Genomic DNA, 23431 nt, shown 5'->3' with positions numbered 1-23431 from the left:
AATCCCAACCTTTCCAGTTCACAAAGTGGTGAATGGAGAACTGAAGGATCTAAGTACATGGGTCGAATCTTTAGCCTACACTTTTTACTTTTCACGTGGCAGCTAGTAGTTGGGTCTCCGAGTCCCTGAAGTCTCTGACCAATCTGCACTTAAAGAGACCCTACCCCCTTGTTTTTTCCCTACGCGATCCTACCTCGAAAACCCAGAAAGCTTCCTCTCTCTTCCTATGTAGCTGCGACTGCAACAGCGTCTGTAGGAGAGGAGGCAAGAAGACTTAAGACTAGAGAAGAGAAAACCCACCAAAAAGGTGGGACTAGAGAGTACATAGCACATTAACTCTAGACCATAGAGTGAAGCACACAACTCTTACCTTTCCCATGCGCCTCAACATCCGGAACAGAACAGTTGTCACGTCCCTCTCTCTCTCTCTCTCTTGCTCTTCTCCTACCCAACAACCTCTCTCTCTCCCTTTTCAGTTCTTTCTTACCTTCTCTTCTGCTACTCATTTATGCCCTTTTCATTTTATATTGATTTCTCTCTCACCATATTTGTGAGATGTGGTTTTATGTTCGACATCCATAACCAGATGGAGAATTCTTAGGAAAAAAGAGTGAATGACGCCCGGAAAAAGAGTCCCTTTTGTCTTCTTGGTTTTTGGTGTTATGTTTCCCTCTCTTAGGGTTTGCTCCATCAAAGCTTGTCGCACACTTCAAGGTAGCTTTCGTGGATCAAAGCTTTCACTTTTTTTCCTTTTTTTCTTTTTTTGCCTCTTTTGGATGTTCTTTCATGTTTAGATCCAATGTTTCCTTCTTTCTGTGTGTGTTTTCTTTGTTTTTTCTGAGTCTTTGGGTTGGTTTCGTTCCTCTTGTTATTCTGTGAGCTTGAGTTTTCTTATGATTTTCTGTATTCCTGCATTCCAACTGCTAGTGTGTTTGCTGGTAACCAGTGGTTAATGAGGGAAAACTGAAGAAAGAGATTGGAACTTCTTTTTTCAGTAGTTGATATACTGGAAGTGCACCTTGTTATGGGAACTAGTCCTAGTGTGAGCCCTTACTTTAATTTGGAAGGAACCCACAATTCTGACACTTTTTTGTTTTGTTTTGTTTTGGGTGCTGTCTCCAGTATAGGAATCAATTCTCAAATTTGCTCATGCTTATCTCGTTGACTACCTTGTCACTTGTTCATTGTGTTGGTTTGGTGGGTGTTCCTTTCCACTATATTAGACTTAAATAGCAAGAATTAATCATTGGCTGTGTTAGTTCAGAATATATGATTCTTTTCTTCCATTTGTAATTAATTCAGTTAGTTGAGTTTATGTGAATCCTGCAATTCTGTTCTCAGCCTATCTAATTGTGAGCGTTTTGAGTTCTTCTTACTGATGGATGATCACAGGGGTATTGACTTGAACTCTTTGCCAAACACCGAGGTAATGGATTCTGAAGATAAAGTTCTTGCTAAAGGTATGGATTTTGTTTGTTTCTCTAAATTATGCTCAATGATAACTTAATGCTTATCCATTCCTTGACTTTGTGATTGAATGGTGTTGCTAGCAATTTAATCATGGGCAAGCAGTAGATTGTAAAACAGCGAATCATGTTTATCATAAGTGGAAGTACCTGTAATGTAGTTTCTTCTTTTCATTTGTTTTGTGTCAAAACTTCAATCCACTATTAAATCCTATATACTGACATACATGGTCACATAATTATATGCATAAATATATAGTTCATAGTTGTATGCATAGGTATGCAAATATATGAATACTACAAAAATGTGGATGCACTTGTTGTTGTTGTTGTTTTTTTTTTTTTAGTGAATAACATGATTTGATGAGAAAAAGTGAAAAAATATGAAAGGGGCTGAAAATGGCCTGATTGTAGTGTTGTACGCTATACATGGTCACAATAAGAGGCTATTGACAAAGACCAACACCACCTTACAGCTTAAAAGCTGATGTTATTCCAGTTAGCATTATCAAATTGAAAGGTAATGAAATATTACTTGTTCTCAGTATGCCCCAGGATGCTGTAGTTGAAAATTTTTGGTTAGATTTGAACATATTTGTATATAATATGGTTGTGGATCTTTAAAAGCAGGCAATGTCCCTATGAATTTTTAGCTAATTCTGGTACTCCTTTTTGAGAAGTTGACATTTCAATGGGGGCCTTGCCCTGGGAAAATCATGGTGATTCTGAAATAGTTCCTCAGTGCTACAAGGGCTGGTTAGAGTTCCGAAGTCATCGTCAAATCTTATGTCTCATCAGGGATAAAAGGAGAAACCTTTTGTAAAATGTTGAATCCTGCAGCCAAAAAATCTGGCCCAAAGGTTCAAACAAATTTGCTCTGAAGACAGTTTTGTTAATTATTCAAAAGTTCCGAAGCAGTACTCTCTTGAGAAGAAAATTAGAATCCTATAACTCAACTTAAGGCCTTGAAAAAGAATTATGCGTCCCTTTATTAGACCTTAAGGAATAAGGGTTCATATTAACATCACAACCATTTGTGATTTTTCCGGATATCACAAACAGATCTACACCCTGTATTTTCAGGTTTATTTTGATCTAAACCATTCATTTCTGAAGTTGCAAAAAAACTACCTTTTCTCCATCACACCACTGGAGTTCGGAATCGTTGGCAGGAGGATATGGGGGATGAAGGGGAAATATTCTGAACAGGAGAGGGGGATTGAAGATGGGGAGGTCGAAAGGGATGGAGATTGAAGAATGAGAGGAAGAGAAGGAGGGAGATTGAAGAATGCAAAGAAATCTGAACCAACCAAAACCTTTGAAGAAGAAAAAGCAAAACCGAGGGAGATATCTAAACCCACAATAGTTTAGCGTACTTGGCCATCGTGGTGCTTACCTTCATTTATAATCCAATAAGTAGAGTCTTGGTAGGTTTAAAACCTAATTACAATCTAATAAGAAAAACAAAAAGATCAACTGTAACATTCAACTCATAGCATGATGGGGACACTCTCCCGATCGTGAACACTCTTTAACACTCCCCCTCAAATTGAAGTATACATATAGCAAAAGAAAGCTCTAGCTTGGACCAACAAGAACTCCAATGAGCACAGAGAAAACTTCAATCAACCATCATAAAGTCATCAACAATATCAGCTCAAACACATCAAACATCTGTAGATAAAGAAACGTCGTGTCGAATAAAGAAACGTAAACTAAGCAAAACCATCAACAACGAACAACAACACATAAAAGTCTTTACCAAAGAGGGCACGCCAATGTTATCACTGCCAAGAGGTTAGGCACTATACGAAGACTTGTCCACATCGTCAGAGAACAAATGCCATTGCTGAAATTAAAAAGGCACATGATAAGGTAGACCCTGATCTATATCCATATCCACTTGAGGATGGGGATTTTAATATCTTTGATGATGCCGATGCATATGATGATGGCTCTTATAGCATTCATGTGACAAATAATGCCTTGGTTACTGTAACCATGGAAGAAGACTCCACTGAAGAGAATAGAGTAGACAATATTGAAGCCGTGGACGATAAGGTAGTGGTTGAGAGCACTCCACAACAAGTCTTTGAGATTCATGTTGAAAAGAAAGAGCTTGTTCATTCAATCTTGATGAAAAGGACATCAATGTTGACGATTTTATCACACGACATTCATAGTTAGTATTGATTCAGAGGTCGAGCATATAGAATTTGTTATGCCATCATGGTTGTTTGAAGAGAAAACTCCACGCCTTGAAGACTATATTTTGAAAGTTTACAAGCAACAAGAATTTTGTTTGGGAATGGTCAAAGCTGCTACTCACATGTTTCCTCCTCATCACTGCAAAATTCGAGGACAAATTTTTTCAAGATGGGGAGAATTGATGCAAATTTTTCACCAAACTAGGTTTGTTTTTATTAGGTATAAGCCTAGGGTTGGGTTCCATACATGTTGGGCCTTTGATCCCATGTGTTTTAAGTGTAATTAGCCACTTTTATAGGCCTAAAAGATGGGTTTTAAGGTTGCAACGGGATTATTAGTTTGTTTCCTTTTTCATTAGTTTCGTTTCTTGTCGGGTTCAATTTAAGTTGTTGGTCTTTGTTTTCTTAGGAGTTAAGTTATTAGTTGAGTCAAGTCATTAGTAGTTTCCTTTTTCAACTAGTTTCTAATTTCAGTTTTTAGTAATTATTGTATTAGGAGAATATTTGGTTTCCATTTTGAGGAACCTTTTATTTTGTAATTCCCTTCCCCATCAACATTATAAATAAAGAGGAGGAGGCCCCTAAAGGAAGAATGATTTTTGATAAAAAAAAAAAACTAATGGTTGTTGCTATTGTTTTCTCCATGAAGAGTTGTCTTGTGTTTGATCAAGGCTGATGGAATTGGTGTTTGATCCAATTGACTTTGCGGTGTGAAGCCCGAGAGGTTCCTTCTATCTTCTGATCTCCTTATTATATTGTTTGCAACCATCTTAGGTAACAGATCTGATCTTCTTTTAATTTCTGGTTTCGAATTTCCCGGATTTCTCCTACCCAATCCTGTACTGATCTGGACAGCCAGCCACCTGATGGCTTTACTGTTTGGGTCGACTTCAGAAATTGTAAGATCTTTGGTACAAGAAGGGGTTGAATGGTTGATCCATATCATCTTGAATGTGATAAAATATGTTGTTGTTTTGATGCACTTTGGATCATGGTTCTAAAACTCAGATTGGATTGGTTAGTATCGGCCTTGACCAATCCCCGATCCTGACTTTTTTATCCCGATACACATAACACATGTATGGCCCAAGGGTAATATCGTAATAAAACTGACAGATCTTCCGATCCAGGCCAATCCGGATTGGTATCGGGACAGTATCAGCCTTGACCGATCCCAAGTTATAGGATCTTGCTTTTGATTACTGTTTTAGACCCCCCCACACCTTTTTTTTTTGGGGGGGGTAGTAAAGGTTTTAGGCCCCATTAAGATCTGCTATCACTAGTTAATTCTGGAATTCTGTTTTTAAGAATTCTTTTCCTACTAGGATATTGTCATAACTTCAGGTCAGGCCATCAAATCTGGACCTGATTTTATACACCGTGTTCACCTACTTAATTCTGACCTTCAACCATAATATTGGACCTATTTAAGCATGCATCTGACTGTTACTGAACTTCTCATAAATCTAGTATCTCTCTTCACAGTGATTATGGTTTTCAACTAACTTTCTAAACCTAATCTCTTAGGCTTCTAGAAACTCATCAATCCATTTATGAGCTACATGGTTAGGATCTTTATTAAAACCTAAAAGCAAAAAAGGGTGTACCCAGTGCACGACTCTCGCCACTACGGGGCCTGGGGAGGTTCAAAATGTACGCAGCCTTACCCCACTCCACGAATGGGTTATTTCCTGAATCTTTATTAAGTTTTACAGCTATTTGAGTTAGTAGTATTACTTCCCCCTCTTCTTCCTTTTTAGAGTTTGACTTGAAGAAATTTTGTTTAATTTATTATTATCTTTTTTCATAGCTAAATGACGTGGAAGATAAAAGGAAAGTACATTGCTAAAATACAACAGCACTAACAACAAATGGTCAATCAATCAGGACCCAAATTAACAAAATAAGATAACATAATAGGGTAAGAGCCTAACTAAAGTCGTCTATTAACCCCAGATAACACCAACTCATCTGCAATGCTATTTGCGGACCTCAACCTCCAAGAGAAGAGACATTCCTCATAGCACATAGACTTCTAGCTTTCTGATCAGGTGCTTTATACCTCCAAGGGCCTCAGAGATAGAACAAAGCCACCTGATCACAAGGATCCGTTGCCCTCAATAATTAACTCAGACCAGCCTTGGGAGTAGTAAATCCCAAGACGTTTCTGATTGCCTTCAGCTCAGCAGTGACAGAATCAGCAACCCCGATTGGACCTGTATATGCTATAATAGCATTACCTTGGTGGTCTCTAAAAATTCCACCAATGCCTGCTGGTCCTGGGTTACCCATAGAGCTGCCATCAAAGTTTAGACTGACTCTATCCAAAGGGGTAGTAAGCCAATCATGCTGTTACATTAAATGGACTTCTAGTGAATCAGACCAGCAGTTGATTAATAATTATAATAATAGAAGATAATAAGGATCCACTTTAGTGTATGAATTGTTATTTGGTCTGGGAAAAAAATTATCATCTTTGTGTTAGAATGACAGAATGTACAGATACCCTCTTTAATAATCTTGAAACTTGGTTTTTTGAATCCATTATCTTTCAGCTGGTAAGGATCAAAATGGATCAATATGTAGCATATAGCAATTCTTAGATCAAGAATCTAGCAATATATTCCTACACTCAGCTCTTCTCTCTCTTTTATCTCTTTACTATATCCACTCTCCCTTTGTTTTTGTTCAAACCCCAAAATACCTTCATCCTAATCCAACACCCTTACCCAAGATTCTAGAAACGCAAATATTTTCTTAAGATAGCATCATCAGTTACCAACTTACCATGATATCAGCCCTTGAGGTTTCCAGCTTTTGACCTTTAGGGCCTGTACAAATAGGGGATTGAACCCACCTTGGATCATTTTGTATAGCAGAAATTCTCATTTGGAAAGATTTTTGAAGCTTAGAATTTAGAAACACCATCAATAGCAGCTTTTGATACTCGAACAAACTCTCTGATTTCTAAGCTACTTCAACTCAAGGACCGAACATGATCTCCTTCCTGACCAGTCCTGAATCTCCTCAGATCAGCTCCCACTTCCAAACATGGTCTTCCTCCAACTTTTCTATATCAGGAAAGAACAGCAAAGTTGGAGGGACAAAAGAGATATCCTGCCCCCGCCCAGAGGCTAATTTGGAGGGTGGGTGGGGTGGGGTGGGGTGGGGTGGGGTGCAGAAGTAAGAACACGTTGAAAGAAAACCTCAGATATACCAGTGAATTTATTTTCATTTTGTAACCATATAGTCTTGCGCTTGAAATTTGACCAAAAAGCAGCAAGCCATACAACCAAACAGCAATAATAGTGGAAAATGAGACTTCTGAATTAGTAAGACAAGGAAGTTAGCTTTAACATGATATAACTTTTTACCAGGAAACCCAAATATGAATTCATAAATTGAGCTGATATTTTTTTCATGACAAAGTCTAAGCTTCCCTTGAATCTTTTCTAAACTTTTCTCCAAATTATTACACATGATTCTGTGTTTCCTAATGTAACCTCTCTCCTGTGGCACAGCAGTGGCTACAACAACTTTACATAACTCCAGCCATGCTAGCAGCAGTGGCGGCATCCAGCAGCTCCCTCTCTCCTTCTCTTTCTTCTTTGTTAAAGAGTGTTCATGATAGGGGGAGTGTTTCCATTCTGCTATGAGTTGAGTCTTAGAGTTAGAGTTGTTTTTGGTTTCCTAATTAGATTGTGATTAGGGTTTTGAGTCTTAGTAGGTTTCCTACCAAGACTCTATTTATTGGATTATAAATAAAAGTGAGCACCAAGATGGCTAAGTACACTAAACTATCGTGGGTTTAGATATCTCTCTCAGTTTTGCTTCTTCTTCACATGTTTTAGTTGGTTCAGCTTTCTTTACATGGTATCAAAGTAGGTTGTTAGTAACTGATTCTCTCCGTGATTGTCGGTTTGAGAGTCGTTTCAAGGTTCTATGGTTTGTGGTGAAACCTTAGTTCATAGAAAGAGAAGAAGAACTAGGGTTTCCTTGAAGATTTGATGAAAATTATACCTGAATGTTACATTACTGCTACATGCAAACAAGCTCTTTTTCTTTTGGTTTGATTGTTACTGGTGGTTGATTTGAAATTTTGGAGATGATCAATCGGTTGTTAGAATCAATTTTATTGGGATCCATTATTTTTGGGGGATGGATTATTGTTGGAAGACTGTTGTTTGAATTGATCAATATGTTGGATAAATCATTATTTGGATTGATATTCTTATCAGGGTTTTGGATCGATTTCCTTTGAAGACTGAAGGAAGATCAAACCAGTGAAGAAATTGATTTGTGCCAAGGTTTTGGACAAAAATCGATTTGTTAGGGTTTTGGGGATTGATTTTTTGGGAGAAGGTTTTTTGTGGATCAACTATAATTCTCTTGCTAATGGAATTATTTGGGATGCTGATTATTTGTCCACTTAAATGCTACACGTGAGGGGGAGATTGGAGACTATTATCTGCTCAACTCAAGTCTCAAGTCATCAATGCTTGGGGTTATTGTCTGCTCAAGATTATTTCAATGAAGATTATTATTGTTTATTTGTTCGAGTCCTCAGCCTTTATTTTATCTTTTGAAAGATGGTTATATTCAGCAACCTGATGTTGTTTGCTATATTCACAATCTGATGTTGTTTGGTCCCCAGCAACCTGATGTTGCTATTTGGTTTAGGGAGACCTCTCTTTGAGGCTCGTGAGTGATTTGATGTAGCTATTTGGTGCTATAGTTTTGTTGGAGTGCCTTACTTGGGAAGGTCTTTTGATGTAGCTGTTGGGTGCTACACTTTTGGTCTGTTATGCTAAATCTCCCTATTTTGGCCGATTTTAGTTAGTCTTATTTTCTGCCCAGAATTTTGGTTTGATCTGTCCTGGATTTGGTTATTGGCTGCTGCCCCCGTTCTTCATTGATTCAGCCCCTTTTGATGGTTCAAGTCCTTCACTCATTGCTTATTATTCAGTTACAGAATTGATGATTTATTGAGATCGATTGAAGTGCTCTTTTGCCTAATTATCTCAGTTTGCTATTATACTGTTGTTGAGTTATTGGGTGTTCTTTGAGAGTATCCTGCTGTCTTTGGAACTAGGTTGACCTTGTTGATTCTAGTTCTACATTAAAAGGTGCCGGTAGACCACCCACAGGCTCGGCCAGAACAGTTTTGATAGTGTTCTATAATTCTGACCTGTCGTTAGTATTTTGGCTGTAACTTTTTGGTCCGACATCGGATTAACCTGATTCCAAGTGCGTTGGATTCGTAACTCGAATCTCTACAACTTTGAAGAGGGGACCATCTCCTGATACTTATTTTTAGGTTGACCAAAATGCCCTTGAATAGGGTCGTTGCTGTTTTCTCAGCAATTTCCTAAGCCATGTTATTCCTAACATGTTCTTAACCACTTAACGGCTCTTCACACTTGGTCAAGGTACATCCTAAGGTCATTCTAAATTAATATAAACTAAAGAATGCAATATGTAATGCATACTTATGAGATGTTGTGTAGTGCTTGTGTATGATGTGTGCACTATTACATTGAGCTACACTCAAGGTCTTCTATTCTTCTTGCATTTGGTCCTCAAGTGTCTTCCTGTTGACCTTGCATGCTTGATGTCTTCATTGTACTTCAATTCACTTCAAGCTTTGATACATTGAGGTCTTGATCCTATAACGTCTGATACCTTCTTCAAGTATTGATACAAACTTGTTGATACTTTTCATTTGATGACTTCAATCTTCATTTCATTCATCAAATTTGATCTTTGATATGAAGTCTCGACAAAACAATACTTGAAGACAAATTGTGAAATACCTTCATATGTTTGTTATCATCAAAACCAACTATAGGAGTGTGGGCATGTTCCTTACATTGTTGTCTCCTAGGGTTTTCCCACCACCATTTTGGTCCCCCCCCCTCCCTTTCCCTCTCTTTCCCGTTCCCCCCTCTTTCTCCTTGTATATTCTTCTTCTCCTTGGCATTGAATCATTTATTCACAAAATAAGGTGGCCTATTACAATGAATGCTCATTTGGACCAAAGGGCCACCACATATATAACCAACCCAAGGCCTATTTCCATTAAAATAAGCTCACTTTTGTGTTTTGTCTGCATCATAAATTCATGGGCTTGCTGATCCATTTTAAATCTGGGCTCTAAAACAGACCCAATTCGGGTTCATAGGGACTAATTTTGGGGTGTCCTGCGTATGTTGATCCTATTACCTAGGGGGAGATTCCTAGTCATATTTATAATTGAGTATGTATGCTTTTTTATGTGGTTTTGGTGGTGCCATAAACTCCCTTAAGTGATAAAATTAATGAGCAAAGTAGGAAAGAGAAAAATTAGAGTTATTCACGTGCTTATGGTGGTTGTAATATATATATTTTTTTAATGTTTTTTTTCTTCTTTTTCTTTTTTTTTTTTTTTAATCAAAGTTTTTTGTTTGTTTCAATTGTCTAGATTAGGTAACATTTTTTTGTGTGAACAATTTACAAAGGATTTAAAATTATGAACTAGTCTCCAATATTTTCATTAGTGTTAGAAATTCCAAAGAAGTTGAGTTAGTTGCTTCTTGAAGGTTTGAAGTTTGGGCGATGTGGTTAGTGACTTTGTACATTCTAGTGTATGTTGAGAATCTGAGTTAAGTTTGTACAGTTTTATGAAGCAGGTGTTTAAATAGCATTATTGATGGTATTGACTACTATCTTGGCAAGAATTATTTTTTTGGAGTTCAAGTTTTGTGGGTCCCACCCTAGGTACATTTTGTTCACTATCGTTTCACCTAAAAGCTCAGATTGTTAGGCAAGTGCAGTATCAATGTGCATCAACAGTCCCCCGCATGTGCAAGCCAAGATCCCATGGACCTTGCATGTAGAGCTGAAAAATTCTTCCGATGCACTTCCTAAAACTCGAACACTTGACCTCCCTACTCTGATACCATGTTTGCTACCATTTCACCTAAAAGTTTGAATTGTTAAGGAAACACAGCGTCAATGTTTTTGGATTGGAGTTCAAGCCATTTGATACAGATTGATAGGTAGCATATGTGGTTAACAAGGTTCTCTTACAGGTTGGTACATCTAAAGTAACCCAAGCATGGAGTGGTTGTAGTGCAGTGCCAATTGTAAAGTTCCCAAAGTTTGGAGTGGCTTTGGAGCTCTTGGCATATAAATAGATGTATTTAATTTTTTTTATTAATGTTAGTGATATTTTAATAAGAAACAGTGGTAATTGTTTTCTAATGTTCTTTAGGAAAGAATATTGTTATTAATGATAATATTGTGTAATAGATTTACATATTACTTACAACCTCACAGACAGACTCCAAAGAATCTCTTGCTACGCTGTTCTTGAGATCTTCTGGTAAGTCACTGATGTCAAAAAACTGCTCCACAGAGTTGGATTGCAGTCTTGACAAAATATCTGCAATCCAGTATTCCAGTTAGCTTCTCTGTACACAAAACAGAAATGTATGTCCAGCAAAGGAGATCTGAGATGCTATGTTTGATATAAGTGCCACCATGTGATTTCTTTGTAATATATTGGATTGCACACCTCGAATACAAGTGCACCTTAATTCTTCTGTTTCCCCTCTTAGCTGCCACCATTAATTCCCTTCTTGTACCTCAAGTTCCAACGCGATAACGAACTGGTTTCTTTTTGCAATCTCGACCTATGATTCCATATTCTGCACCGTCCGATCTCTTTTGAAACCAGATTTTATTTAGAGCAATCCAATCACAAAGAGGATGTTCCCATCTTACCCATTTATATTGCTTGTGTGTGCATCAGATAAGATATTGATGTAGTTTGCTAGTTCTTTAATTGCCTTGTCCCTCTTTATGCCACTCTAGTTTGTCTCCATTCCTCTTTTATCCTCAACTCCAATTTCTCTCCCTTTCTAGAATTGGGAATGTGAGTGCTATTCATTCCTCTCTTAATTTTTTATTTTCTTGAGAACTTAATTTACAATATTTGACATTGATTATTGATTTCATCAGTCAAAGAGAGATTTGAAATAGTGCTACAAGGCCAAGGCATTAAATGGCTGGATCTGAGACTGGAAAATCAATCTAGGCACAGGCCTTAGAAACCCTAGTAATGCTTCAATTTTCCTGAATATTCAGATAGTAGATACTTCCATAAATGGTTAGGGGTGATTGGATCCTTTTATATTGTATATTCTTTTGATTTTTTTTTCCTAGTAATATCAGTTAATTCATTATAGAAGTGTGCTACGACCCTTGAATTTCAGTCCTAACAGAGGTGAATTGTTATGGTCTTTTTTCCCTACCCCCCCCCCCCCCCCCCCCCCCCTCTTCCTGGGTCTTAGCTAACTGTTTTTTCTAGTCAAAAAAGAGACCAAACTGAAGGACCAGAAAATTGGTTAACCTATTACCTATGTGGAAGTTGTATAACATAATCACATTAGGATTTCATTTTACACTGTTGAACAGCAGATTTTTCTCTGGTGGTCAGTTCTACAAATTCTGGTTTTCTTATATTTGTTCAAGAAAACTGTTTGGCACTGTTATTTGATAGTCTGGGCCTGACACTTATGGTACTTGAGTTCATCCTGCACAAAGGGTGCTTTGTCGAAGGTGTAGAAGAGATTAAACTTTAACCAGAAGATGCCAGTATGCTTTGCTGGGAAGTCTGTGAGAACCAAACTCCAGAACTGAGGGCAATCCCTTCACCTCAACACTCTAGCAACTTACTACTGTGCATCTTACATAGCCACCCATCCCATTCTTCCCCTCACCCATAGAAAAAAGAGACAAGACCATGACCTAGGCTAATAATTTTAGCTTGAGCATTTAGTTTACCCACTTACTTTTGTATGCTTTTCCGGAGGTATGGAGAAAACTGCAATCAATAGGTTGGTAAGCCTCCCTTCCCAGAAAGGAAGAACGTGAAATTCTTTTTCCTTTCCCTCTGCAATTATTTTTGTTACAACTTCAAAATTCATTCATAAATCCCATAGCTGAAGCTCAATGGACTGTCAATTCACACCTCAATGCTGACATTTTCCAGTGAGCATGGTAATCGGTTTTCCCCCATCTGATGTCTTCAGCTTCTGTGAGACATTGCTTTATGCTCAAAATCTGTTGTGGGTATGTTTAGCTCATTGAAAGTACTCTTCAAGGCTTAGGGTGACTTTGCATTTTCTTTCTAAACTTTTTATTGCAGGCCCTAAGAAGTCTTTCGAAAATGTTTTGGGATCCAGGGAGATTATTGATGCCGTTTAGGGAATTTATTGAGTAATAGGTTTTGTATTTAAGATATCAGATTGATGGATAATAATATTTGTTTTATAAATAGTAATAGTTCTTAGGATGCTATAGGGTTGTGCAGAAAAGTAACCATTGCTAAACACTCAAGTATCATGTGAATTTAATCATTTAAAAAGTGAAGATAACATCGATGGGACAAAAAGAAGAACGGACATCATGGAATATACAGGTGTAATTCGATAATTCATGACATATCAGAATATGTAATCTGTTATACAGATTGCAGACATGGAAATGTGTCCTAAAGAATGTCATCAGTTAGAAGAGTTCTTGCAACACCATGAACTTGTCTGAGGGATGATAAAAGTAATTTTGCCTGTATATTCGAATAGCTAGTTGGTGAACAACTTTTGTATTTGCAATTCTCTCGACTCATTTATCAGTCCTTCTGACATGCACTGCTACCTATTTCTGCCAATTCTTTATTGTCATTTCTTCAGTACTTCAGTTTTCTATGTTCTTCTATCTAAACCTGATTCTCATTGCACCTAATTTTGTGTTTCTTCCTTGACTGGATCATGTTCTGGAAGTTGTTAAATTTTGTGTACATACGAGTCAATCTATACTAATTGCAGTAATTTCTATCCTATTGAAGAACTCGTTGTTTTGCTGGTTTATCCCAGTTTTTGGCATACAGAGTTTATCTTCGAGTGCTCAGAGTACCCCAGAGAAAAATGGACATTCAGATGCTGTCCCTAGAGGTCAGGAGCTCCTCCAAGAATATCTCAAGTCTGGTCCGAAGAAAGAATTGCTTCGAACATGCATTGATAAGGAAAAGAAACATTCTGCCTCATCAAAATATAAAACAAGTGAACATGTCAGGACCAGTAACAAAGGATGTAAGAACCAGGAGTTAAGAAAAACTTCTTCCAATCACTCCACGTTGACCAACCATCAGGCTCCTACATCTAGGAAGCAACCGAGGAAGGGGGAAAATCCTGTTCGACTTCCGCCGACCACAGAGCTGTCTCCAGAATTTGGTTGTTCAAGCTCTTGGGTTTGTAAAAATTCTGCATGTAGAGCTGTCCTAACCTCAGAAGACACATTTTGCAAGAGGTGTTCTTGCTGCATATGTCATCTGTTTGATGACAATAAGGACCCTAGTCTTTGGTTGGTCTGCACATCTGAGTCTGGTGGGCGAGACTCCTGTGGGTCATCTTGCCACATAGAGTGTGCACTTCAACGGCAGAAGGTAGGGGTTGTCAATCTTGGGCCAATGATGCGGTTAGATGGGAGTTATTGCTGTGCTTCTTGTGGCAAAGTCTCAGGGATACTTGGGTAAGTAGCTTTGTTGCACTTCATCAGAATTTCAGATAATGTTGATAATCAAGATAGACATGTAATCTTTGTTTACATTTGTCCGGCTTTCTTTTCTTCGTAAATTAAAAAAGATGATTGCTAATCTTAGGAAGTGCTGTCCGCTGATTCTTTATTGGTCGGTACAGTGATAACACAAGTAAATGATTTAAATGTTGATGGGATGTATTTGAACTAACATACAAGAGTTATTCCTCCCCTCTGAATTGATTTTATTGCTCTGACACGAGAATTTCTCACAGATATTGGAAGAAGCAGTTGGTGATAGCAAAAGATGCTCGGCGTGTAGATGTTCTGTGCCATAGGATATCCTTGAGTTACAGGCTCCTGGATGGGACTTCCAGGTTTGAAGAACTCCATGAAATTGTTGAAGAAGCTAAAGCAAAGCTAGAAACAGAGGTCGGTTCAATTAGTGGAGTCTCAGCCAAGATGGGTCGGGGCATTGTTAGCAGGCTGTCTATTGCTGGTGATGTACAGAAACTATGCTCCATTGCAATTGAGAAAGCAGATGCACATTTGAGCGCCATTTCTAGTGCCAACCCACATCTCAGAGGTTAGTCTCTATAGAACCAACAGGTCCCTCCTGTGGACCTCACACTCACTCTCCTCATTAAATACCCTACTAGATGATTCGAGTTCTGTCCTGTTCAGATTGATTTTGAAGTGTCTCATGGCAAAAGATAAACCAATTTCTTTGTTTCCATTTGCAGAGGATTCACTTCCTGCTGCTTGCAGGCTCCAATTTCAAGAAGTGACATCTGAGTCTCTTGTAATTGTTTTGAAAGAACCATGCTCTACATCCTCTAATAATATTAAAGGCTACAAGCTTTGGTATTGCAAGAGCAGAGGAGAGTCGTACACCAAAGAACCTATTATTGTCCTTCCAAGAGCTCAGATGAAAGTTTCAATATCAGACTTGCAGCCCTGTACAGAGTACACATTTCGAATAATCTCATATACAGAGTCAGGAGATTTGGGTCACTCTGAGGCAAAGTGCTTTACCAAGAGCGTGGAGGTAATCCACAAGAATTCGACTCCTGCAGTTGCTATGGATCATAAGAATGAGAACTCTCATGTTGAAGGAAGTTCTTCTAGTGCCAAGGAAGAGCCAAGGGTGACCACCACAGGTGGATCGTCCGGTTTCAAGGTCCGAGATCTTGGAAAGGTCTTGCATCTTGCTTGGGCACAAGAACACGGTTGCTTTGATGGCTTTTGTAGTGCTGATGTGGAAGAATGTTGTGGCAGAGACATTGTGATAAAACGTGAAGATATGGAAGAAGATCGACCTCGAAATGTCACACGTGAACTCGATTTAAATGTTGTCTCAGTGCCTGATCTGAATGCAGAGGTAACTCCACCGTTGGAGTCTTCAAGAGATGAAGATATTGGATGCACTTCAGAACGTGTTGTCGAGGCTGAGGATGATGTTGTTTCCCATGGGATGGAGAAGATTGATATATCAAGATCAAATGGGAGTGGTGATTCTCAGACGTGGACTGTTAGGCCAATAAGAGAAGTGCCTGCTGTCGAGTCCCGAACAGAGTTGTGTAGAAAACGGGCGTCAAGCGCAGATGAAGAAACATTTGACTGTGATAGCATTCTGATTAATGGATCATCATTCCCATTATTTAGTGGGGCTAGTCAGTTTGATGAGACATTTGAGTATTGTGTGAAGATCATTCGATGGCTGGAGTGTAGTGGTCACATTGAACATGAATTCCGGATGAAATTCCTGACATGGTTTAGCTTGAGATCAACTCATCAGGAACGTAGAGTGGTATACACCTTTATCCAGACACTGATCGATGACCCAAGCAGCTTGGCAGGGCAGTTGATTGACTCCTTTCTGGATATCATATCCAGCAAGAGACCCCGGAATGGTTTTTGTAGTAAGCTTTGGCACTGAATCACTAGTGCAATTGAAGATTGCTTTAGCATTTAGTTCTACTTCTCTTTTATTCACATTTTATAGGCAATTCATGATCATCTTAGGTACTGATTCTTTTCTGTTGGGGAACAAGATTTTCAATCTAAGATCCTGCAGAAATGGTTTTTGATTCTTATTCAAAGGGGAGGGTGGGGACCAGAGATATTTTGTAAAAGATCTCTTTTGTTTGAACTTCGTTCTCCGGGCTTCTCCATTGACATCTTGAAGCAGTGGAATTGTTTCAAAGTGGGTGTTTAGACTGTTCTGTTCATAGATAGCTAGATTGGAGATTGATTTGAAGTTGCTTTTGATTATATATGTATTGAATTCTCTGATTCAATGGCTTCATTGTTAAAAGCAAAAACTTGCATTTTTTGCTGTATCAAGTATTCAAGTAACCAATGCAGTCTAATGAGTTAACTGAACCCAATTGCTGGCTCATTGTGCCGACTGCTAATTCCCCTTTTTATGTTGGGTGATGATGTTGGTGTCTAATAGTTCTGCCATTTGTCTTGCTATGTCTAAGGATGTGAACCCAGTTGAAAATAAGAGTTTTGTGTGGGCGTTTGGATTGCTAGATGGATTGAGTTCTTCCTTTTTTTGACTACAAATATTTTAAAGGAAAATGAATGATACCCAGTGGCTTGGCTCATGTGCCTGAACACAGGAGCTTGTGAAATTACAACACTTCCCTTGTGAAATAAAAATTTTCATTTATGTTGATGTCTTTATGTGTGTTCTCATTGGCTTGTGCTGATGTAAAGACTACGTGACCAGGTAGCAATCTCTTACCCTTATTTTAAATATCAGATCAGATTGAAACCGCAACAATGAAGTGTTTGGTTTACAAATATCAAATCTAAAATTATAACCACTAACTTTTGGTCTGGCTGGTTTTGGTCAGTTTCTTTAATGATTCCTCACCAATTTAATCTCTATTTTTTTTTTCATATAAAAAAAATGAGAAAAAGAAGCCTAGAAATAACGTGGTCCCTACACTCAACAAAGTGAGGGGTGAAATGATATCCCCACCCCTCATGCAAGATGGAAATCTCATTCTTATTGATGCTTCTACTGAAACTTCAATTGGTCCATAGGTTAGTTTTAACCGGTCTGATTGATTTTGGTTTTATTCAATCGGTCACCGATGATACGAATCCAAAACCAGTAAATGATTCTGCGCAGGGTCCCTTTCCCTCCTTTCCAATCCTCCCTAGTTCCTACCAATCAGAAACCGATCCATCAATGAACCCTATAAATATATATTAAAAAAATATTATATATATATATATATATATATATTTTGGTCAACCCCAAAAGGAGTTGAATTCAAACCTAATGAGCATATAGTTGATGTGATTTTTCCTTCAACATAGAGTGTATTGCCACGTGGAAACAATCAGTTGATACTATATCTGATCCAACGGTTATAATGGCCAAACCAATCCTCCATCTAAGAAATAACAAAAAAGAGCTGCTGATTAAGGAAAGCTTCCATTCACCCGTCGGTGGAGGAAATATTTATCCTACAAAAACTGTAATTAACATGGGCTTAGATCTCATGAGTGGCCCACTACATCTTACCTTTAGTTATGGGCTTGTCCCACTCTAAAATGTACTTAGAACGACAATCTAAGGACACATAACAAACACCTTCAGGTGGCCTCATAAGGGTAAGCACAAGCATCACGTCTCTTGCTCCTCAATCCTCACGTGTGTGATGACTACGTGTGTGTGTGTAAAGTTGTGAACTGCGAATGTTAGAGAGAGAGAGAGAGAGAGAGAGAGAGAGTGAGCTTTCATAACTTTCATCCCGTGTGTGTTTGTTGACTTTGATCCCAATTCTTAGGTGAATTTTAGGTAATAATAATAAAGGACCACGATTAAAGGTCAGACAAAGGAGGGATTTAAGAAAACCTAGTTTGTTTTCCAACCCTTATTAGTTACTTTAATGTTGGTTTTTTCAGAAAAAAAAAAAAAAAAAAAAAGTCTCTAAACATAAGGTGTAGGAAAAGTCTATTCACATTCGATTTTTTTATATTGCGTTAAGGGTTTTCTGAGCCTACAACATACAGCACACTTAGACATAGAGTTTCATTTATTTATTTTTCTCTTATTAAAAAAAATAAATAAATAAATAATTCGAATGTCTCTAAACATATATTACGTTGTAGACTCATTTCTTATTTTATACTTTCTTTCATCTCTCGAAAATGAATAAAACAAAAAAAAATCATGTGAATAGGAAAAAGGGTTTGTTTTCATACATGGTCATGAATGAAATGGAGTCAAGTCAACACTTCAGCCCTTGGATAAAAAAAAAATTCATTCTCCAATTTAATTTTAGATGTAAAGCATGGTTTCATCAATTCCTACTTATTCAAATCGAAGTCGGATGATAAAAATTCTGATTCAGCTAAGTTAAGATTTCTAGGGTTCAAGTGATTCTGATGATTCCTAACCAATTCAATTCCCAATTCCACTATCGTGAAGATAAGGTGTCAATCAATTAATTTGATCTAGTAATTGACCAAATTAAAACCAAACCATTAAGTTGAAAGTTCAATTCCGAGTTATTTAAGTCCAAGTTTTATTTGTTTCCTTTTATCAGATTATTATCAATTCAATAGTGTAAGAGCTCAGGTCTTGCTAGTGTTTTCACAAACATCATCAACAAGTTCCTCCTCCCTTGAGAGTGATCCCAATGCTGTAATGGCCATTGACTCTGCCCTGAGGACAGGACCAAATCTTGAGGAACGCCTTGCTCAGTTGAATTAAGCCCTGGACTCTAATCTATCACAGAAGCATTAGCTTCAAGGATGACTAGATCAGGTGGGAATCAATCCATTTATCATCCACATCGATCAAGACTGGTACAAGGGTTTGTTTGATCGAGTCCTAGCGGTCCAACCAGTTTGTAATTAGTAAAAGTTGGGTGGACCTTCTGGTTTATGGGGACACAGAAAAGGCCAAAAGTTAGTTTTCTGGGATGTTCTTTCATTGCTTTTCATCCGTTGGATCAGAATCTAAGGTCGCCGATAGAGAATAAAACTTAAAAGCGCAACGACCGGATGTTTTAATTATCGGCGTAGAGGAAGGAAAGTTTGTGGAAAAGGTCAGTTTTGTCTTTATGGATCTCTTTAACTCTTTAGTCTAAGGATAGATGGTGACAGGTTCCAATCCAACGGTAAATTCAATGAGGACAAAAGTCCAAATCCAGACCAGCACGCCTCTTCCGACAAGAGCTGTAACACCGCCGCCCTTTCGGACCAATTTTTTAAAGGAGCCTCATCCTCTTCTCGCGTGCCAATTTATTTTTCAGTTCAAATATATTTATTTTGCTAATTCTATAGAAAAATAAATAAAAGAAAGAACTTTGCCAGTCTAGCATTTTTATACCCATGGTCCTAATTTCCTTGAAAACAAGGATTCCTTGCGTGGATGTGAGAATGCCAAGTGATAAAGTTTTATGTTCGAGAGTAGTCTTTGCACCACACATGCTAGGGTGCAATGACTCTTATATCCCTCCTAGGGAATGAGCCCTGCCCTTATATTTGGTTGTAAGGACTGCTATCAAATAGAAAAATACTTTCACATTTTTTTCGTTTTTTATGAGACAAGAAAATATTTAAATTAGCAGCGGGATACAAATGGATCATCTGCTAGGCTAATGAAGATAGAATACAAATCGCTCAAATAGTGGGATTCTCCATTCATTTGGAGATATGTGCCCCCACTCTCATCTCTAAGTCAATGGCTTGAATCAATGTGCCTCAATGGGGAGCATCCAACAACCAAATCCTTTAATGAGAATGCTTATCATACTCCTTTGTTTGGATGTTAAGAAAAAAAAAAAAGAATTTGAAAGAGAGAGAGATAAACATAAATCAATGATGGTTTGTGTTTTTATGAATTTATCTTATTATTTTTTGGGGAGTACTTTTTCAATCCAGCGTGGATTGTACTAAACACAAGTGAAATGACCACCACACCTCCTTTGATCAATGCCTTCTTATGTGCTTTCATTAGCTAAAACATGTGATGCAACCCCTACGTCCCATCTTAAAAACTTTAATCTTTTATTTTTTTATTTTTTATTATTCTTTTGTTTTCTTGACATCTAAACATTGTCTAGATAAATAATCTACGGATAAGAAGAAAGTTTCTCTGGACTCAAAAGGTCAACTTTTAACCCACAATCGTACCATTCATAATGTTTGTCCTTTTTTGTTGAAGGTCTAAATTGAAAGGCTCTTTCACGGTTCATTCAAACCTAATAATGACCATTGGGTGAAGAAATGCTTCTTCATTGAGTGAAAGAAAATTTGAGGTGCGGTACACGGATCAATAAGTCAAGAGAATCTTAGCTATATGGGGTTGGATACATAGATTCCTACCCTCCAATAGGCTCTATCCAAGGTCATACTTAGGATAAGACCAAGAGTATGTATGTCCTTTCTCACAACTTAGTCTATGGTCATTTTACGTCTGTTCTTAGCTTTTTTTAGGTCTGTTTCTAGCTTTTTTTAGCTCCCTAAATTTGCATAAGGCCACTCTTCTTTATTAAGGTGTTCTCAGACTTTTTTTGAACATGATCATATCACCTCAAACGGCATTTGCAGAACTTGTCGAAAACTATACTATAATGGCTGATCCATATTAATCAAATATATATATATCGAAATCAATCCAGACAATTTCAAAATCGGATGAATCAATATGGCCAATCCAATACTAATACCTAAAACTGTGCTTGACATGTATGGTCTCTACCTGGCCAATTAACATACCACATGGCAAAGATTTTTTTTCTTTGATTGACACATGGTTTGTTAGAAGTATGAATTGCCTCCCTTATCTATCCATATGGACATGCATCCTTTTCGCTTATGTTGAAAATGAGCAGTGCCAATAAATGCCAAAGGATAGGTTGGCAACTTGGCTTAATTGGTTTTTATTAGGTTCTGGTTCTTGATGGTTTGATTCACTGTATGGAGACTACTTTCTTTACTCTCTTCACCATCAAAGCAAAACATGACTGAAGCATTAATAAGTCTTTATCAATTCCATGAAAGACTGTCCTTAGAAGTTGCGTGCCAAACAGGGAACTTAAATCTTTTAAAGCAGTTGAAAAATTAATGGCGCCATTCATAAATACCAAAAGCTAAAGGGGCAAACCCTAACACATAATTGCACATATCTTTCTCTTTCTTATAAAGATACGTTTTTGGATGTGGGGCTTGAAGTTTTGAGCTTTTGAGGGGACCTCATCCAATTTGGTTTTGGGATTATAATTGAAGGATGGGAAAAAGATCTTTGTCCGGAAGTGTGGCCTAAGATAATGTTTTCATGAATTTATCTCTTTTCTTTCTTGTGGAAAGAGTGAAAGACACCGTGTTTAGGAGAAGAGAGATATAGGTATAGAGAATGCTGACATTGGTCGCGCTTCTAGACAAAAAACCACTTCCTTTGATGGGTACGCTTGGAACATTACCTGCAACAAAATTTAGAATGGGTCCTTTGTGATTGCTTCAAACCATCCAATTTAGGCATTTATTGGTGGTGTTGTTTTTAGTTACATAGTAGTTTATGGTCTAGGTTTTTTATGAATGAGCCTTTCTAGAAGAGCTTTAGCTTCTCTGGACCACCCATACCTACGCTGCCTCATGTGCCTCACAAGTCCACATCATAATCTTCCCTAACCCTAGATATTAGAATCTGATTTTGAATGCGTTATTAGTATAAAATCTTCTTCTTTTCTCGAATTTGAAGAATTATTCAAAATAATGACAATTCTTAATAAAGATGTACTAGTAAAAATATTTATTTCACTATTAATATAAAAACTTTTAACAAATAGAGAGAGAGGGTAATCAAAAGAAAGGTCACAACTTCTATGTTTACCCCTTTGGTGACAAGTACTGATGCATACCCTAATACCAAAGGGGTACCTAAGTTTACCCCTTAGGTTCCAATCAAGGTTTTAATTCATGATACTGGTATCAATCAACATCAATACCAATACAACAACAATACAGATTAGGTCTAAATAGTTCGAAACTACAAATAAACACATTTTTGACTTATATCACATGTATGGTTAATTTGATACCAATACCTAAAATTGTGATTCCAATCGATTTTAAATCCTAAATTAGGAGTGCCATCGATCAACTTAATATGGTTTCTAGATGTAATTGGTCAATATGTAATATACTGTTAAGAGAAAAGTCCAAAAGTTAGGTTACGGGTTTTTATCGGGTTGTTATCGGTTTAGTTTCAATTTTTTCCATATATATATATATATATATTTTCTCTTTTATTTGTTTCGGTCTGGGTTTCTTATATCACTTTTGTTCGGACCATTCAGTCTAACCCATTCAATTACAATTTCTATCAGTTTTAGAAAACCCTAATCCAATAAGTGCTCAGTTTGATCCGGTTCGAATTGAACTGGTGGTTTTGATCTCAAACGGATCCGGTTGGAAATTAACATCCCTACCTAGGGGTGTAAGTTTGGCCAACGGCTCGAACCCGTCCTGACCTGCCTTGAGCACGAACAAGGCTTGGATTAAGATTTTTGACCCTGATGGTGGGGTTAAGGTTGAAAAACGTTGAACTTGGGTCAAAGTTGGGTCGTGCCTGATTGAGGCCTGACCCAACCTAGCCCTACTTTTAAACCTGATTTTTATAATATGATTTAGGGACATTATTCTGTCCTGGCATTCATTATAATGAAATTTGGGTCATTGATTCTTATGATCAAGTGTCCTAAACGTTTATTATTGTGTTGTATTTCATAATTTTAATTGTGTATGATGATCATTTGATTTATTAGTTTTATTTTTTAATGCATAGGACACAAATTACAAAGACAAGATCAATTAGGGTTAACTCGACCTTAACAAAAAGCAGGCTAATTAGGGCCAACCTAGCCCAATTATGGTCAATTACAGTTGGGTCAGCATGAGTCAGGCATGAACCCAGTAGGGTTGAATTGGACCTGAGTTGAATTTTAAAACCAAGGATTTAGGGGATAGTATCGATATCATCCGATACTGATGGACGATACCATTATTGATCCAGATCGGATCGAATCGATGGGTATCGATCTATTTTACCTCTGATTTTTTTAAAAAAATATTAATTTTTTACTATTTTACCCCTAAAACGATATGGATACTGATCCAGATTGGTCAGGGATTGGGAATCGATCTCAA

General features: G+C 37.5%; 1 protein-coding gene across 5 annotated transcripts; it reads left to right on the top strand.

The window, feature by feature from the left end:
- On the top strand, positions 1 to 16593 carry LOC122070528 (VIN3-like protein 1). Of its 5 annotated transcripts, none has more exons than XM_042634704.1 (6): positions 1 to 714; positions 1123 to 1197; positions 1342 to 1460; positions 13591 to 14245; positions 14527 to 14837; positions 14995 to 16593. In XM_042634704.1, the coding sequence occupies exons 3-6, from the start codon at positions 1379 to 1381 to the stop codon at positions 16188 to 16190; spliced, it is 2244 nt and encodes a 747-aa protein (XP_042490638.1). In that variant the 5' UTR covers positions 1 to 714; positions 1123 to 1197; positions 1342 to 1378; the 3' UTR covers positions 16191 to 16593. The 5 variants fall into 5 exon arrangements, with proteins under 5 accessions (XP_042490638.1, XP_042490640.1, XP_042490643.1 ...); XM_042634709.1 differs by having other exon boundaries at positions 2 to 714; positions 1128 to 1197; positions 1393 to 1460; XM_042634708.1 differs by having other exon boundaries at positions 2 to 714; positions 1393 to 1460.
- Positions 16594 to 23431: the final 6838 nt, after the last annotated feature.

The sequence above is a fragment of the Macadamia integrifolia genome, unplaced genomic scaffold (genome assembly GCF_013358625.1).
Source record: "Macadamia integrifolia cultivar HAES 741 unplaced genomic scaffold, SCU_Mint_v3 scaffold94, whole genome shotgun sequence".
NCBI lineage: Eukaryota > Viridiplantae > Streptophyta > Magnoliopsida > Proteales > Proteaceae > Macadamia > Macadamia integrifolia.
The sequence above is the reverse complement of the archived record's forward strand: the minus strand, read 5'-3'. Positions and strand labels throughout refer to the sequence as shown.